Source organism: Zosterops lateralis, assembly GCF_965231275.1.
Source record: "Zosterops lateralis genome assembly, chromosome: 2".
Taxonomy (NCBI): Eukaryota; Metazoa; Chordata; class Aves; order Passeriformes; family Zosteropidae; genus Zosterops; species Zosterops lateralis.
This window is the reverse complement of record NC_139763.1, coordinates 72799821-72814731: the sequence shown is the minus strand read 5'-3', so window position 1 is coordinate 72814731 and position 14911 is coordinate 72799821. Positions and strand designations below refer to the sequence as shown.

General features: G+C 36.7%; 1 protein-coding gene across 1 annotated transcript in view; it reads right to left on the bottom strand.

The window, feature by feature from the left end:
- MICU2 (mitochondrial calcium uptake 2) overlaps window positions 1–14911 on the bottom strand; it is a gene marked incomplete at its 5' end in the record, with an annotated part of 132093 nt that overhangs the window by 6872 nt on the left and 110310 nt on the right. Inside the window, 2 exons of the mRNA XM_083855242.1 lie at window positions 4188–4285; window positions 12918–12980. Coding sequence (XP_083711368.1) covers window positions 4188–4285; window positions 12918–12980 — 161 coding nt within the window. The remainder of the gene's footprint in view (window positions 1–4187; window positions 4286–12917; window positions 12981–14911) is intronic.

Sequence of the window (14911 nt, the reverse complement as noted above, 5' to 3'; positions counted from 1 at the left end):
CCATGCTTTGGCTCCTCTTTGGACACCAAAGTCCTTCTGAAGAATTGATAACCCTCTCTGTACCAAAGGACTGTGGCAAACCAGCTACATGTTGCCTTTTTGCAATCTGACTTTCAAACCAAAATATAGAAAATCTAATAAAGGCTTGACCATTAACCTTTAGAGAACATTTAGATCTATGCTTGCAAATTCAGGTTTGCAAGCGTTAAGAGAGTTAATCAATCTCACCATTTTCAGAATTGCAAGCAAAACCCTCTTTGATTTACTGTCCTTAGCATTTCAAATCAAACAACTCGCTTTCATTTTTAAGTGCTCTATAGAAACTAACTGAGCTATTCTTTTGCTAAGCTCACAGGAAAGGAAGAAAAATATTTTTCTCAAGCTCTTTACTAAGTATTTGGGAAATATTCAGATTGAGTTATGACAGGAATATGATGAAGCCAGATTTTGTTGCTGTTCTCCCCTTCCTCACTGCCTGATCTTGGCTGTAACTGATGTAATCTCTATGTATTATGGCTCTCTCTATATGCACAGACATAGATAAAAGTGTAGGAACAGAGACAAGTAAGGAGGCAATCATACTCTATTCCTGCAAAGCAATTCCAAATCCCCAGATGAAAATCACTGAAAATGTACAAGCTGTCATCACAGCAGAAGCACAGCATGCTGGCTGATGATGATACCTGAAAGAGATCCTACATCCATGCATTGGTACACACACACACTACTCATAGCCCCCCAAAAATGTCAGCACTAGCAGTGGGGTCCAGCCTGAATCATTCTGGCTTCTTAATGAATAAATTGTATCAAGGAATTCAAAACACTGAAGGAAAGGAACAGGATAGGCACCAAAAAGGCATGATCTGTGTATGGTTATACCATATGTCACGTTCAATCTAAAGCAGAAATTAAAGAAGAACCACAATTAAAAAATATTTCTGGTACAAAATTCTATTAACTGATGAAAAGTCTGGAAGCAAGAAATCAGGTAAGAAAATGACATAAACTGGATTGATTGAAATGTTAATGTTCCTCACATAATCAAAAGATGCCCGTTGTGTAACAATACTGGGAAGTACTTTTTTTGTAAGACATCCCAGAAAAAAATACAACAATCAGAGAGTTTTTTGAATATCCTTTCCATACTCTCTGCACTTTCTTTTTCCCTTCAAGGAGAATGTGAGAGATTTAAGCTTGCTTGGGGACAGATTACAGAAAAAATCCCAGCAGTCGTAAACTGTTTAGGGAGTGAAATACTGTTTTCTCTTTTATTTGGGATTAGACATACTTAAACAAGATCAGTAAGGGACTTTTTTCAGGGGAAAGAAAACCTTAGTGTCTGTCAGGAAGAAATATTTCCTATACCTAGAAAACAAAATAGTTTTCTACTCAAAAAAAAAAATAGTACATTTGATATAGCTGGAAATTAAAGCACAAGTTAAACTTTTTTTTGGAAGGAAAACACCAAAAATTATTTCTGAATTAAAAACCAGGAGAAACCCATACAAAAGAACAAAAAAGCCTTGAATTCTCAGGACATTCTCTAAGACATGATCTGGTATTAGAAGATGACATTATTTTTGAAGTGTAAAATGGAGTGGTGTCATCTGAAACAGAAACTTGTTCAGAACTTCTGAGAAGATTGCTTCCTGTATTAAATCTACCCTTTTTGTTACATGATTTATGGCTTATTGTATATTCTATATTTTCTTAAAATGTTACAGGAGAATACTGTTCCAGCTGTATTTGACTAAGAGGCCACACCTTTAGTACTGATATACATTAATACCCCAGAAATTTATATTTCCAAAAATTTGCCAGGCAAACATTTGCTTTTGAAATTCTAAATTCTTATTAATAATTACTATGATACCCTTATGTTAAGGACAATACAACTAATAAGAATCCATCTAGCAGTCTGGAAGTGAACTCGTGTTTCCTGAGTCCTACCTGAAGAAGCCTGAAGATCTCTGGAAGTACCTTTACATTTGATGAAAACACTGCCTGAGGATTGTCTGTGTGTGTATCAATAGCTGTGATCTCCCAGGAAGCAAGCTCCAGCTGGAGACAGATGCCTGACCATTTTCCCTCTCTATTCTCTGCACGCCCCCTGTGCTCAGGGCAGTAGGAAAAGAGGCACAAGAACTGGTTTACAACAGCCTCACATTGCCCCAAGCAATGTAGACAGTTTCCATTTTTTTGTGCCATCTGAATGCAAAGAAAGGAGAAGAGGGCAAATTAATTGTCCTGGTATATCAACTGTGGTTGTCTGACATTTTTAAAATGTTTGGACTGTGGGCTAAAAGGCTTGGACAATGCTGGTGTACATGTAGATACAGATGGTTGCACACTTACAAAAGGATTTTTTAATGCCAGACAAACTGAAAAGGGGGAGCATGAGGAAAATATAAGTAAGTAATGAGATGGGAATAGTAGTCTTAGCTTTCAGAATTCCCACCTAAGTACAATGAAATTTCAAAATTAAAGCATTCCTGTTTTTTGGGGAGGATTCTTTTTTTTTTTTTTTTTTTTTTTTAAAGTTTTAAGGACCTTGCGTATCTGTGTATTTAACTAATGTGACAAGTTTTAGTGCACCCTAATCAAACATAATCACCTCTACTTTCTACTAAGTACTACACTGATCAATGGAAAAGCTTTCTAGGCAAGAACTTGGAAAATGATAAAAGCATTTACCATCATTATTTTCTGCTTTTGACAATGATCTATGTCTGTACAGCTCATCAGTCATCTCTTGTAAAAACAGTGTGACACTTTGATCAAACAGCCAACAATAGCTTCCCGCAGAAGGTAAAGTGTTATGAGAGGCCATCAGATAGAAATCACATTTTCCCTGAACAATAGGAACCCAGAAATGATGTGCTTGATTTACTTGCAAATAAAATCATGTGAAAGGTGATATCCTCAGAGAGGTTAAAAAGACAGCAATCCTTTTATTCACCTTTCTGCGCGTTAAACAAACTCCACTGTCACGCTGCAGCTGAGATGGAGTGTCTACGCAGTGATAAAGAGGCACATTCCAGCCCTACGAAACATAACTGCCACTGTTGAAAAATTACCTGCATTAAACCTTACACTTATCCCACAAATTTTAAGAGCAAGATGTGGGAGTTTGATTTTGATTACAGGCCTCTATCTGTGTGGCAGGCAAAGGTCTTTAACCTACGTGTTCTGAATGTATGAGGTACATAGTTTCATCACTGTCATGCCTCATTGGGTCAATGTAGGATTTTATCTAAAACCTGAGGCTTTTCAGTTTACACTGTATATGCAAACACAACCTTTTACTGGTGCTCTCTGCCTTTTGTTTCATTGAGAGGATCTATGGTATTTATAGAAAAGGGAGCTGGAGACATCTTAAACTTATTTTACTCACTCAGATTCCTATTGAGCTGAGGTCTTCAAAAGAGAAAGGTTGTTTATTTGAAGACTGGTATGTACCAGAGCCACTGAAGCCAAACACTTTTTAGTCTACTGATTGCAAAAACATTCATTTTTAAGAGGCCTGCCACGCATTCTCCACTTCTGAATACAAACTGAAGCAAAACACATTATTCTACTTTATTTTTCCAGTCTGTAAATGACTGATTATTTTTGTAGAAAAGGTATTCCTAATGTAGATAATCTTCTCTTGATGCCATGCTACAATATGTGAGTCAAGATTCAAACAGGTATCTGCACAGTCCCATTGCAAAAGTAGTTCAAAGGGTAGAGGAAAAGGCACTGGGAAAGTTTCAACAGAAGCTGGAATTTGAAGCAAGTGGAGAAGTAGCCTGTAGCTTACCATGGCAGCTGTAATGGGAAAGGAGTTAGCTCAGAAAATATTTTTTAATTGATTAGAAGTTACTTTTTTTGTGATTTGGTCACAAAAAATACTCATGAATCACATTGTTCTAAGGTATGCCACCACAGAGCTGCCAGAAACGGGAGTCTCAACCCTCCTGGCCCACGGCTGCAAGGAGTTATCCCAGTGCTCAGCTCCTGCAGACAGCAGGCTCTAGGAGCTAAATGGGGAATTCAATCATGCAACATCAGGAATAATCTCCACTTCATTGCCTAATTTTCTGAATCAGCTCAGTGTGATGTCAGATAAATGTCAGAGTTGGGGTGAAGGACAGAGGGTAGGAACAAGACTGGCTCCTGTTAGGCTTGCCTAGTTGAAAAAATACCTGAAAAACTCAGAAAAGCGAAGTTTTTCCTTTCCTTGTTTTCCAAAGAAATGTACCAGCAACACGGTATTAACACCACAGCTGTCCAGATCTGTTTCCTATAAAACAAAGAAACTACAATTGTTATGCACTGCATGATCATTAGTGTTCACTATGAATCTAAAAGTATTTATTTGAACTAGAATTTCCCAAGAGATACTTGAAATTTAATTACTGTTCCCAAAGCTATCACACAGGATCTCAGAGTTGAACAACTCTTCCCCATTAACTGCTAACAGTGTTAGTGTATTATAAGTTCTGCTTCTAAATACTCTGTATGAAAGATAAAAACAATTTCCAATCCCCATCAGTGCATTTTATGATAATATTTTATTGTATTTATTATTAAAATGGAGAAGGTTGCAAGTTAAATCTTTAAGAGCCTGTATTCGTAGGTGAATATAGAAGACTTAAATAAAGTTAATATCTGTAAGGAAGTTTTTAGTTAGGTATTTCTAACATGTTACAGCCATTTAAAAAACATTCATGATAGTCTAATAAATGAAGCTAGGAAAATACCAACACTAAAAATGCTCTATTATAATACGGTCTTACAAGGCTTCTTGGAAATTTTCAGGCTTAGTGGCTGTTCTATAAATATTTTTAATATCTTAAGAAGAAATTTCTGCAGAGAAGGGATACACACCTATTTCAACTCAATCTTTTACAAGCCTAAACCCACACATAATGCTGGATTTCTGCTCTATTCTTCTTTCAGCACCAGCATACTGGCATTTCTTTGAACACAACAAAACACTAAGCAACATGAAGAGCGAATTTTTTTAGAAGGCTGTAGGGATTTCAGCAAATTATTCTTATGACATCTAAATAGCCTCTGTGTCTTTTATCTGGTTGAAGAGGTAAGATGAAAGACAAGAGTCTATTCATAAGATTTAACACTAATGGTTATTTAGCTTTCAGCATCATCAATAACAAGTCCCATTAGTCCCCCATGTTTCATGCTTACTGCATACATGAGACAGTTATTTTATAGTAAAAGCAGTAACATTCCTCATTTCTACTACAAGTTACAGTTCACCAAATGCCAGTGATACGAGTTATGTATGAGTGAACCTAGAAAAAACCACTTTTCAAGCCATATGCAAACTGTACTTACTGAACTTTTATCATTTAATTGCAGGCAAAGAATATTAAAATACCCCTAAGATCCATCCTTCTGAAGTTTAAACAGTTCAGATTACTGTGAAGACTGATGCATAAACATTGCTATATGCTTTTTTGAAAGCCAAAAGTCAAATATTCATGTATGCTTATTTAAAATTCAAACCCAAACTATTTATATCAGAATGCAAAGTTTTCTAAAAAAACCCAGAGAAGAATCCACATATCCCTCACTGCAGCTAGATTGTAATCTGCTTTTTGTGGGTTTTACCTAAATGTTTCAAGGAGGCTTGAAAAATGCAAAGAATAAATTTGCTAATGTAATTTTAAAAACTAAATTCATGATTACACAATTTAATGCTTCTAATTTAATTACTCCATATTATAATCAGTGTTGTATTGAAAACAAAGTGAAAAATGAGGTTTAAAACAATCTTTTCAAAACTAAGTCTGTGACAGCAAAAGGTTTTTTCTTCTATTAATGTTTCTCTAGTTACAAGCTAGAAGAAGGCATACAAACAATACCTACCTCATCTTATCTAAGATGACAAATCCTATCCTGGGATTTATAACAAATATGCACCTACTTGCTGGCTACCTTCTTTATCAGTTGAAATTCCACAGTGAAACTGGCACATGTCCAAACACTATGTTAAAATTAAATATATTTTAAAACTACATAACAGTGCTTTTCTTTAAAGCATAAAATGCAACAGGAGACCACAGAGACTACACCTTAAGGGTAAAATTTCAAAAAATTGCTTTTCCTAGAGTTAATACTATTAAATTAAAGTACATGTTAGTACATAATTCCTTTTTGTCCACAGAATCATTAGGAGCTTTTGCTGCTGATATGTATAAATTAGTACTGACATGACAAATCCTTGTTAAAAGATAATGAGAATTCTATTAATTTTTCCAACACCTCACCCTCATGAGCTTGGGTAAAAGAGTAACTTACACTTGGAATGTCTCTCTTGGCAATCAGAATGAAATGGTAACCCAATCCCAGGCTGTAAAGCAGACCAGACTGGTAGATTTGACTCACTATCTAAACTGAGTGAAAGTTTGCAATCTGGTGTATCTGGCTGCTTCAGGCCCTCGGATGGTGCACCAGAGAATCCTTTTGAGCTCTGCATTTTACAGAAAGCTGAGGCACAGAGTGGAAGAAGGAGCCCAGTGGTCTGAGTTTCATCTTGGTCCAAGCAGAGAATCAGGCAGGGACACGTATCACAACTGGGGAACTCAGACATGTTCCAGGGTACATTGGTTGAGACAAAGAATCCCAAAGACCACACAATCTGATGCCACACAAGTCTATGAACTAATGAACATGTGTGTACATATTACAAACATAGGCTAATTTTCCTAGAGTAATGTTAACGCCTCCTACACTTTGCAAAAGTATCATGAACTGCTGAATTATGCAATTATTCCTTTTTAAGCAAGATCAGATAACACAAGTTATTTCCTTATTGCATTACACAGGCTGTTAACTTAAGAGGCCTGATGCTGCAAACACTGAGTCATGGGCAAAGACCTACCTAATCCTGTAGCTCCCCACTGAGCTTTTGACATTTAGGACCTGATACTGCAGCAAGTACCAACAAGTGCCACTGAGAAGAAACTTATCGCACAGTGAGATGGGATTTTCAAAATAATGTACCTAACTGATTTTCAAAACTCATCTGAAATGTTAATAGACTTACTGTCTCTAGATTCTTACCACCTTTCCTTGCAGAATTTGCCTGAGGCATGACTGGAAAGCATTCATCATGATTAAAATCTGCAATTCGTTTCTTGTTCTCTTGCTTGCTTCCTGAGAGTTGGTATTTGCTGTGCAATGTCTTATTTCACTAGAAATTGTAAAAATAATACGTATTTTGGACTGAATATTTTTTTTTAGTTAAGACAGGAGAGTGAGTAGGTGGATGAATGGGCAGAGAAGTGAGGCTGGGCAAGGATGACAATACCTTAGTTTCTGTCTGCTAATGGTGTCCCAAATATTTTCAAAGGTAAGACTAAATATAAGACTAACTATAAGACTAAAAAAGTTGTTTTGAGTCCACTTCTCTGAAATCCTTTGTTTTTAGCTGCTAGCTCAGTCAACTCACCATGCCAGGCTTCTATCCCAGCCTAGCTTTACACACTGCTAAAGAGAATTCAAGCTTTTTGTCATTTTGAGAGTCTCCCAGATGTTGGGATATATCCTACAACTCAGTTCTGGTGAGAAGGGTTAAAAAACACTTCAAGCCATATGCAAACTGTAAGAAGGGTTAAAAGATGTGTTCATTAGGAAAGTAATCCTAACAGTTACAGTCAGTGAAAAGAACTGTAAGCAGGCCAGATAGTTGGATCAGGAGATCCAGATCTCCAAAAGCAGTTCTTTTTGGCAAAGCCCAGACAGTCTCAAGTGGGCCCCAGAATGAAACTATGTATTTTATGATGAATCAACTTTCATCCTAATGTAAATCCATACTGAAGTTTTTCATATTTTGCAATGCACATTCTTACTAGGTAGGATTCAAGGATACCTCAGGTCTGATGCAGAAGGGCTGTGCACATATGCTTCTACAGAGGATATAAGTGACAGTATTTGAGAAGTCTGACAGAACATCTAAACAATAAACAGCATCCATAATTCCTATTACTGGGAGGATCAGCTTTTTCTTAATGACAACTAATGCCACAGAATCACTCTGGGTACATTTAGGGCCTTAATAATGAAGAACACGTAACTTCACAGACATCCTCAGGTTTCAGTGCATCACCCACAATTCTGCATCAGTTCATATGGAGGTACAGAATAAAAATGGTTACCAGCCAAGGGGGCTAAAACTAATCTGTGAGTAGATGCTGTGGGAGATACGTTAAGCCCCAAGTAGAAACATGTTGAAGTTTGTCTTGTTGCAAGCACGTTGACTGTGCCAAGCAGTCAGGGAATGGCAGGGCTGCACTGCAAAGCCTGAGGCTGCCTGACCTGTGCCCTGCTGGCAGCCTGGGAAAGCAGCTCCTACACACAGCTGGGGACAGCTCCTCACAAGAACTCAGGCCCTGCCTCTCTGCTGTGACACACTTTAAAAATACAATTTTGCACCAAAAGAAGAGATTCCATTACCAGGAATGGTATGGTAGACTCAGCCTCAAAGGCCAAGCACATCCATCCTCAGCACGTGCAAACCCTCTTGCTTTGGTGCTGAAAATGGCTCAGGCCACCATCCCTCCAGCCAGCCCCCGCTCAAATATTTTTCTTTTTCTCTCTTGAGGTTACAATGTCATCAGATCATATGGAAAAATAAAATAATTTCCATGTCCATGATGTAAAAAATGACCTAGAACTTTTTTAATAGCTTCGTATTTTGGTGTCAGACAGTTTGGTTCTTTAGGGGGTTTACCGGTCTAGAGAGCTTTCTTTAAAGCACAACATCACCCTGCATCTTGGTTTAAAGTATCTAAAAGCTTTTCAACAGAATTCAATGTTAAATTGCTGACACAAAACATACATATTTATGTTGGAGAAGATAGGTAAGAAAAAATGTGCATTCCATCTGAACTGAGAGGTTACAAGATTAATGACAGACTCTTTGGGGAGTGATATTAAATTTAGTCTTGGACTAGATTCTTGTAAAATTTGATGTGTTGCACCCCTGTTAGAGAGTACGGCTGCACTACAAGAGCATAGCTCCCAACCACCACCTTCCTTCAGTTTTAGGCAGTCTTTAGTTATACTGAGCTATGCAGATTTAGAAGCATTGGGTAGAAAACTTTAAATCAGTTAGAGATTCTGGGGAGCAGATGGGCAAGTTATGACGACCTGCACAGCTCCTGTGCTTGAGGAGATGCATCACAATTCTGCAGTGTCTGAAGGTCCAAGTGTAAAACCTTGTCTTGCCAAGGTAAGCAGAGAGAAACGTGCAAATGACTAATGTCATTTACTTCTTTTGAAACCACAGGGAAAAAAAAAAAGAAAAAAAAAAAGAAGAAAAAAAGAGAGAGATAGAGAAGTAGACAGGCTAAAACGACTTACACTCAAATAATAGGAAATTGTTCATGTGTGAGTCTAAAAGTACACTGCATATAGTCAGACTCAATTTCAATTCATAAGTTTTCTGTTTAAAAGAGAGCTGTGTCCCCAACTACTAGTTAAATGTTAAAAAAATCCCCTATCATACTTTTCACACTTTGTATGAAAATGTATTCACTAGGGAATCCAGAAACATATCGTTAATAAGTTGGAAATGAGACAATGCATGTATTTCACAACACTAATTTAATTTCATGAACAAATATAGAACACTCTGTATTGTCATTCCTTTTCTAACTGTAGCTAAAACTAATTTAAATGTTTACTCATTACATAAAGCATATTAAATGAGAGGTATTGAAAGTACTTGATAATTCATTAATCTAAATTGAAGGGCCTGAGAGCAAAGTCCCTGATCTAGACAACTGGTCTGTCCAGTAGCTATTTGCCACCATTAGCACTGTTTTCACAGCCAGGACACTAAAGCACCTTACACCTGAGCATCCTTTTAAGGAACTCAGGGCAGTAACACAAAAGCAACAGGTGCTGTTCACCAGGCAACACCTTTTCAAAAGAAACCAAATCTTCTAGTTCAGGCACTTTCATACTATAATGTAGATGACTTCCAGGCAGGGAGTTTGGCACTCCTCCTCCATGAACCACAGTCGTGTTCAGCTGGATGTTCCATATGAAGAACAGTTCTGCCAGGAAGCCAGATGGAGTAATTCCTCTGGCTTGTAGGGAGGCAATGTATGAGCAGAGGCAACCACTGCCTCTATTGACTTCTGCACCATTTTCTCCAGTCTGATTAGAAAGAACCAGGTTCCAGTGTTTTAAGTCTGCCTGCAGCTCTCCTTCACTGTGTTCACCTCTGCTACGAGACTGCCAGATTGCCTGCTCTGCAAAACTCAGCATGGAAATTCCCAAAAGACAGAACCAGTTAAGGCTGGGCAATTAAGGGATTTTTTTTTTTGCTTTTCTTCCAGCATCAATTATAATATTGAAAAAAAAAGCCCTCAATTGAATTGTATGTATCTGGATAACCAATTCCACTGTAATTACATTCAAGGGCCACTACTAAGTGGTGAAAATTTGAATTTTAGGCATGTAAGTCAAAGTGTCTGTAAAAAGGCAGAGATACAAGCACCCCAGGAGAACAGCTAACTGATTTTTCTTTTCCTTATATAGTAACTTGATGAGTATTAAACAGTATCACCATAAAGTAAATAGATGACTGGGACCTTTGTCTACACATGGTACAGGGAACACACCTGGATATACCTGCTGGTTAAACAAAGCTGCAGAGTACCATTTAAACTGTATTTTCCTAGGTTGGTGACATTTGCCATCTGGTATCAGAGACTGAGTTTACTCTGAAAAAAACAGCAAACTCATATGCAAATTGAGAAAATGGTATGCAGATAAAGAACCATTCCAAACACCAAAATTCTGTTGCAGTATCACAACTTTCAAAAAACATAGTCAACCTAAACTGCATATTTTTATGCTTCATCTCTTTTGCTTAAAGGCAATACTATGACTGCCATAATTAAAAAAAATAAAGGGTAAAAACATATCCAATGACTGTATAGTCAGATTCGCTGCTTACAAAGATAATCAATTTCTTTGGTGAGCAACCAAGACGGAAGGAAAATAAAAATTAAGAGAAATGTGATAATTCGGATTTTGCCAAGTATGAATCTAGAGACCAGAATAATTTCAAATTAGGTGTATTCCCCAAGGCAATTTAATTCTTCTTTCATACTAGAATTCCATTTATAATATAAGAAACTCTATTAAATAACATTTTCTGGTTACAATAACTTCAGATTTTTCTCAATGGAGAACTCTGAAGACAAATTTTGAAGCAAGACAAAAACAAAATAGAGACATTCCGGCTCAGGTATTTAATTAGCTCACAGTAAGCTTATGTGTTTATAACTAATCTGTCCAACTGTATCAAAGTTTTTTCTGGAAATTTTATACTACAGTTGTGCATTCATGCAGAATAAAGATCCTTTTTCTTTCACTGTCATGGTAGTTAAGTCTCAATTGAAATAGATTTTGAGGAGCAGACAACCCTATTAATCCTAGCTATTTTAATCTGGTGGCTGATGAAAAGATTCAAGAAAGGAGATGGTTGTTTGTCAATCAAACAATTTTTAACTGAACTTCGAAAATACACTGAGGGAGGAAAACTTTTGGGAATCAGAAGTTTAAGGGTGTCAGCAATAGCCACTTTTACTTTTTCCTCAGGCATGTGAAAAACTAAAGAACATGAGCAACTCTTTGTAGAACTGCTGATGCATGATTTACGAAGCACAGCCCTGTATAAATTCCTTACTGAATGCTTCTAACATAAGCACCCGCTGCCTCATGCCCACTGTAAACTGAAAATCTACAGCTGAAAGGAAGTTGCTGATGTAAGCAGCATCTTTTAGTAATAGATGGAGACAATCCAGCTGTACTTTCCCCTTCTTTAGAATCACAGAATAATTTAGATTGGAGAAGAACTCTAAGATTATTGAGCCCAATCATTAACCCAATACTGCCAAGTCCATCACTAAACCATGTCTCTATGCACCACATCCAAATGTGTTTTGAACACTTTCAGGGATGGTGATTCCACCATTTCCCAGGGCAGTCTGTTCCAGTGCTTGACCACTTTCATTGAATTTTTTTCCCCTAATATCCAATCTAAGCCTCCCCTGGTGCAACTTGAAGCCATTTTCACTTGTCCCATCAGTTGTTACATGGTTCATCAGCTTCTTCTGAGGTGTTTTCAGTCTGCTCAGGATTCCCCTCTCTGTTTTCAGCCACTCAGGCTAAAGAATATCTTGTCTCTGTGCTGACTACAGGCTCAGAAGAGACTCTACCTCAGAAGAAGGGTAGGATTGCAGGTGGCTGGACTCAGGGGAAAACAGAAGAGAGCAGGAATTTACCTGTCTCTTTTATTGATGAGATATATTTACCATTTGCTAGTGGTCTGCAAAAGTGTGAAACTTCTTTCTCAGCTGGACATTCATACTCCAGAAGTGTTTCTTCTGTTCTGCATTTACACTGTCTCTTTCTGGAAGTGGACTTAACTAAAGTAATCCTTGCCTTTGTCACCTCAGGGACAATAACCACATTTCAAACCAACTCAGAATAAGCTGATATCACTGCAACAGCAGCACTTAGGTAAGCTTAAGCCATCAATTTCCATTTGGAAAGCTTTCTATTCTCATATGGCAATATGGAGTTCTTTCTGAGATTTTCATAAATAGGAGAGAGTTACTGTGAAAGAGAGGCTCACAGAAACCAACCAATCAACCAAATGAGTATACAGTCATGAAACACTGATTGCATTCATTTCATCAGAAGGCTCAGAAGTGACAAATATTTTTCTTCCCCTGTTAGAAAGCAGTTGACAAATCATGCCCTTTCATTTAATTAAAGCACTAATACTTAGGCTTATATACTTATCTAAAAACTCTGAAAAAATAACAAAGTTCATGGGAAACATGACAATGTTTTCATAAGGAAAATGTATCTCTATTTCATACCCGAAGTACAGTTTCGTCTCCAGCTGCTTTCAAGTCATCTTCCTTCCCAATGATTCTCTGTAGCTGTATTTGTTGAAACATGAGAAAAGAACAGGAAAATTACAAATTTGATCTTATAAGAGTCTTCTTTTTCTGAACCTTGATTTAATTGCACCTTTTCTTAATTATACATTTCTGCAAGGTTCTCTAGTCATGACAAAATATTTACATACTTGAGGATATTTTGCTATTCAGACACACTTTTTCCTAGGAATGTCTTATCTACTGTGGTTAATATAACCAAACATGAATCTAGCTCTTGCAGCCCAGCGCTTCCTCTATTTTTAGAGGAGATTTTTACCAGAAGCTTAGTGTTCCCTTCAGAAGATTTTGAAAGTCTGGGGTATAACATCAAGGATCATTCCAGAAATAAAAAAATTATCCTGATTTTCATGTTGTCCTTCTAGATAGTTTTATATAGTTCTGTTATAAACATGATTTTCTGGACATGAAAAACATACCTGTTCAAATGAGGTACAATACAACTAACAATAAAGAATAATTTAATTAAATAAGAGAACATTTTTTCAGAACTGACACTAGGCAGAATGTGGTTTGAGGTTTCCCCTCCAACCCCGGAAAAAAATTAATCTTGAATGTATTAGCTAAGAAGATTTTTAGAATTACTGAAATGACTCACATTTAAAAACATAGCTTCCACTGTCCCAAATAAAGCTTTAAGGTAATATAAACAGTGCATTAATTTGCAGTACAAATATATCAGAGCTGCAAGGTTTCTTTTACTGTATTTCAGCTTCAGAGATGAACATTGCCACAAGAACAAGTGATTTAATATAGCACAAAGTACACCCACCTTTCAGACATTTGCATGAATCCTCAAAAGGAGAGCAGAAATGAAAGAACAAGGGACTTATTACATTTCAGGTAGAGATATGGAATTACACAAATCACTCTGGATTTGGAGACTTTAAAAAATGCTTTTAAAGCTCAAAGATTTCAGAACTGCTGGTTTGCTTCTCAAACATTTCTGAGTGATTCCTGAACCTGCTCATTAAAACTGGGAAAAAGTTCATTACCAAATTTCCACGGTCATTAGTCTGGGGAGTTTTTAAATCTCTCCTTTGTTTATTTGTTTTTTAAAGTTTTTTTGTTCTTCAAAGAACAGTATGGGCTTGTAAATAGTAAGAAGAACATCTTATCTATTTGTGTTGTCAAAAGTCATCCTTTAACCCTCAAATTTTGAGTAATTCACCTGTTCTGGGTTTGTTTGGGTTTCTTTATCCTCATCTTTTTAGTTTCTAAGTATGCTTACTTTCTATTAGTAGTTTTAAATTGCATGTCTTGATAGTATTTACCAAAAGAAATCCTACAAAACAAGGCAATTAAACACCACTTGTTCCTCCAAATTATTTTAATTTTTGATCATTTACAAAACAAATGACCAATACAGTTAAAGCATTATGAATTTCTTCATAGCAAAACAGCATTATAGAAGACTGGGTAAAACCACAACTGCTTGTCCTATTCTCAGAAATCAAAATTTTTCTTACCTGAAAAATCTATCATTTGCTCACACATAAGGAATAAAACTGTAAATACTTTCCAAACAGTAGAAAAAAAAGACTTTTTTCTCTTTTGGATTTTATTTCTAAAGGACTCTCAAAAACATCTGCAGAGTAGATTGCAGTAGCAGAGGCTACTCTAGAGCACAGATATACAGTATAACTATTTTCACAAGTATTCTGAAAGATTTCACTTACCTTTTTCTTACACTGTATGTAAATTCTTAAGAGTGCTTGAAGCTATTTCCAGAAGTTTGCTGATTTTTTTCCAGCACAGTGCAACAACTGCTCAAAGAGGGAGAAGAATTCTGCCCTCGAGTAATGGACTCCTCCATGCAACATTTATTTGTATTTAATATTTATATCTGCTCACCACTCACCATAACAATGGCTAATTCAATGATAATGAGACCTATTATGCATAAGTGAAGG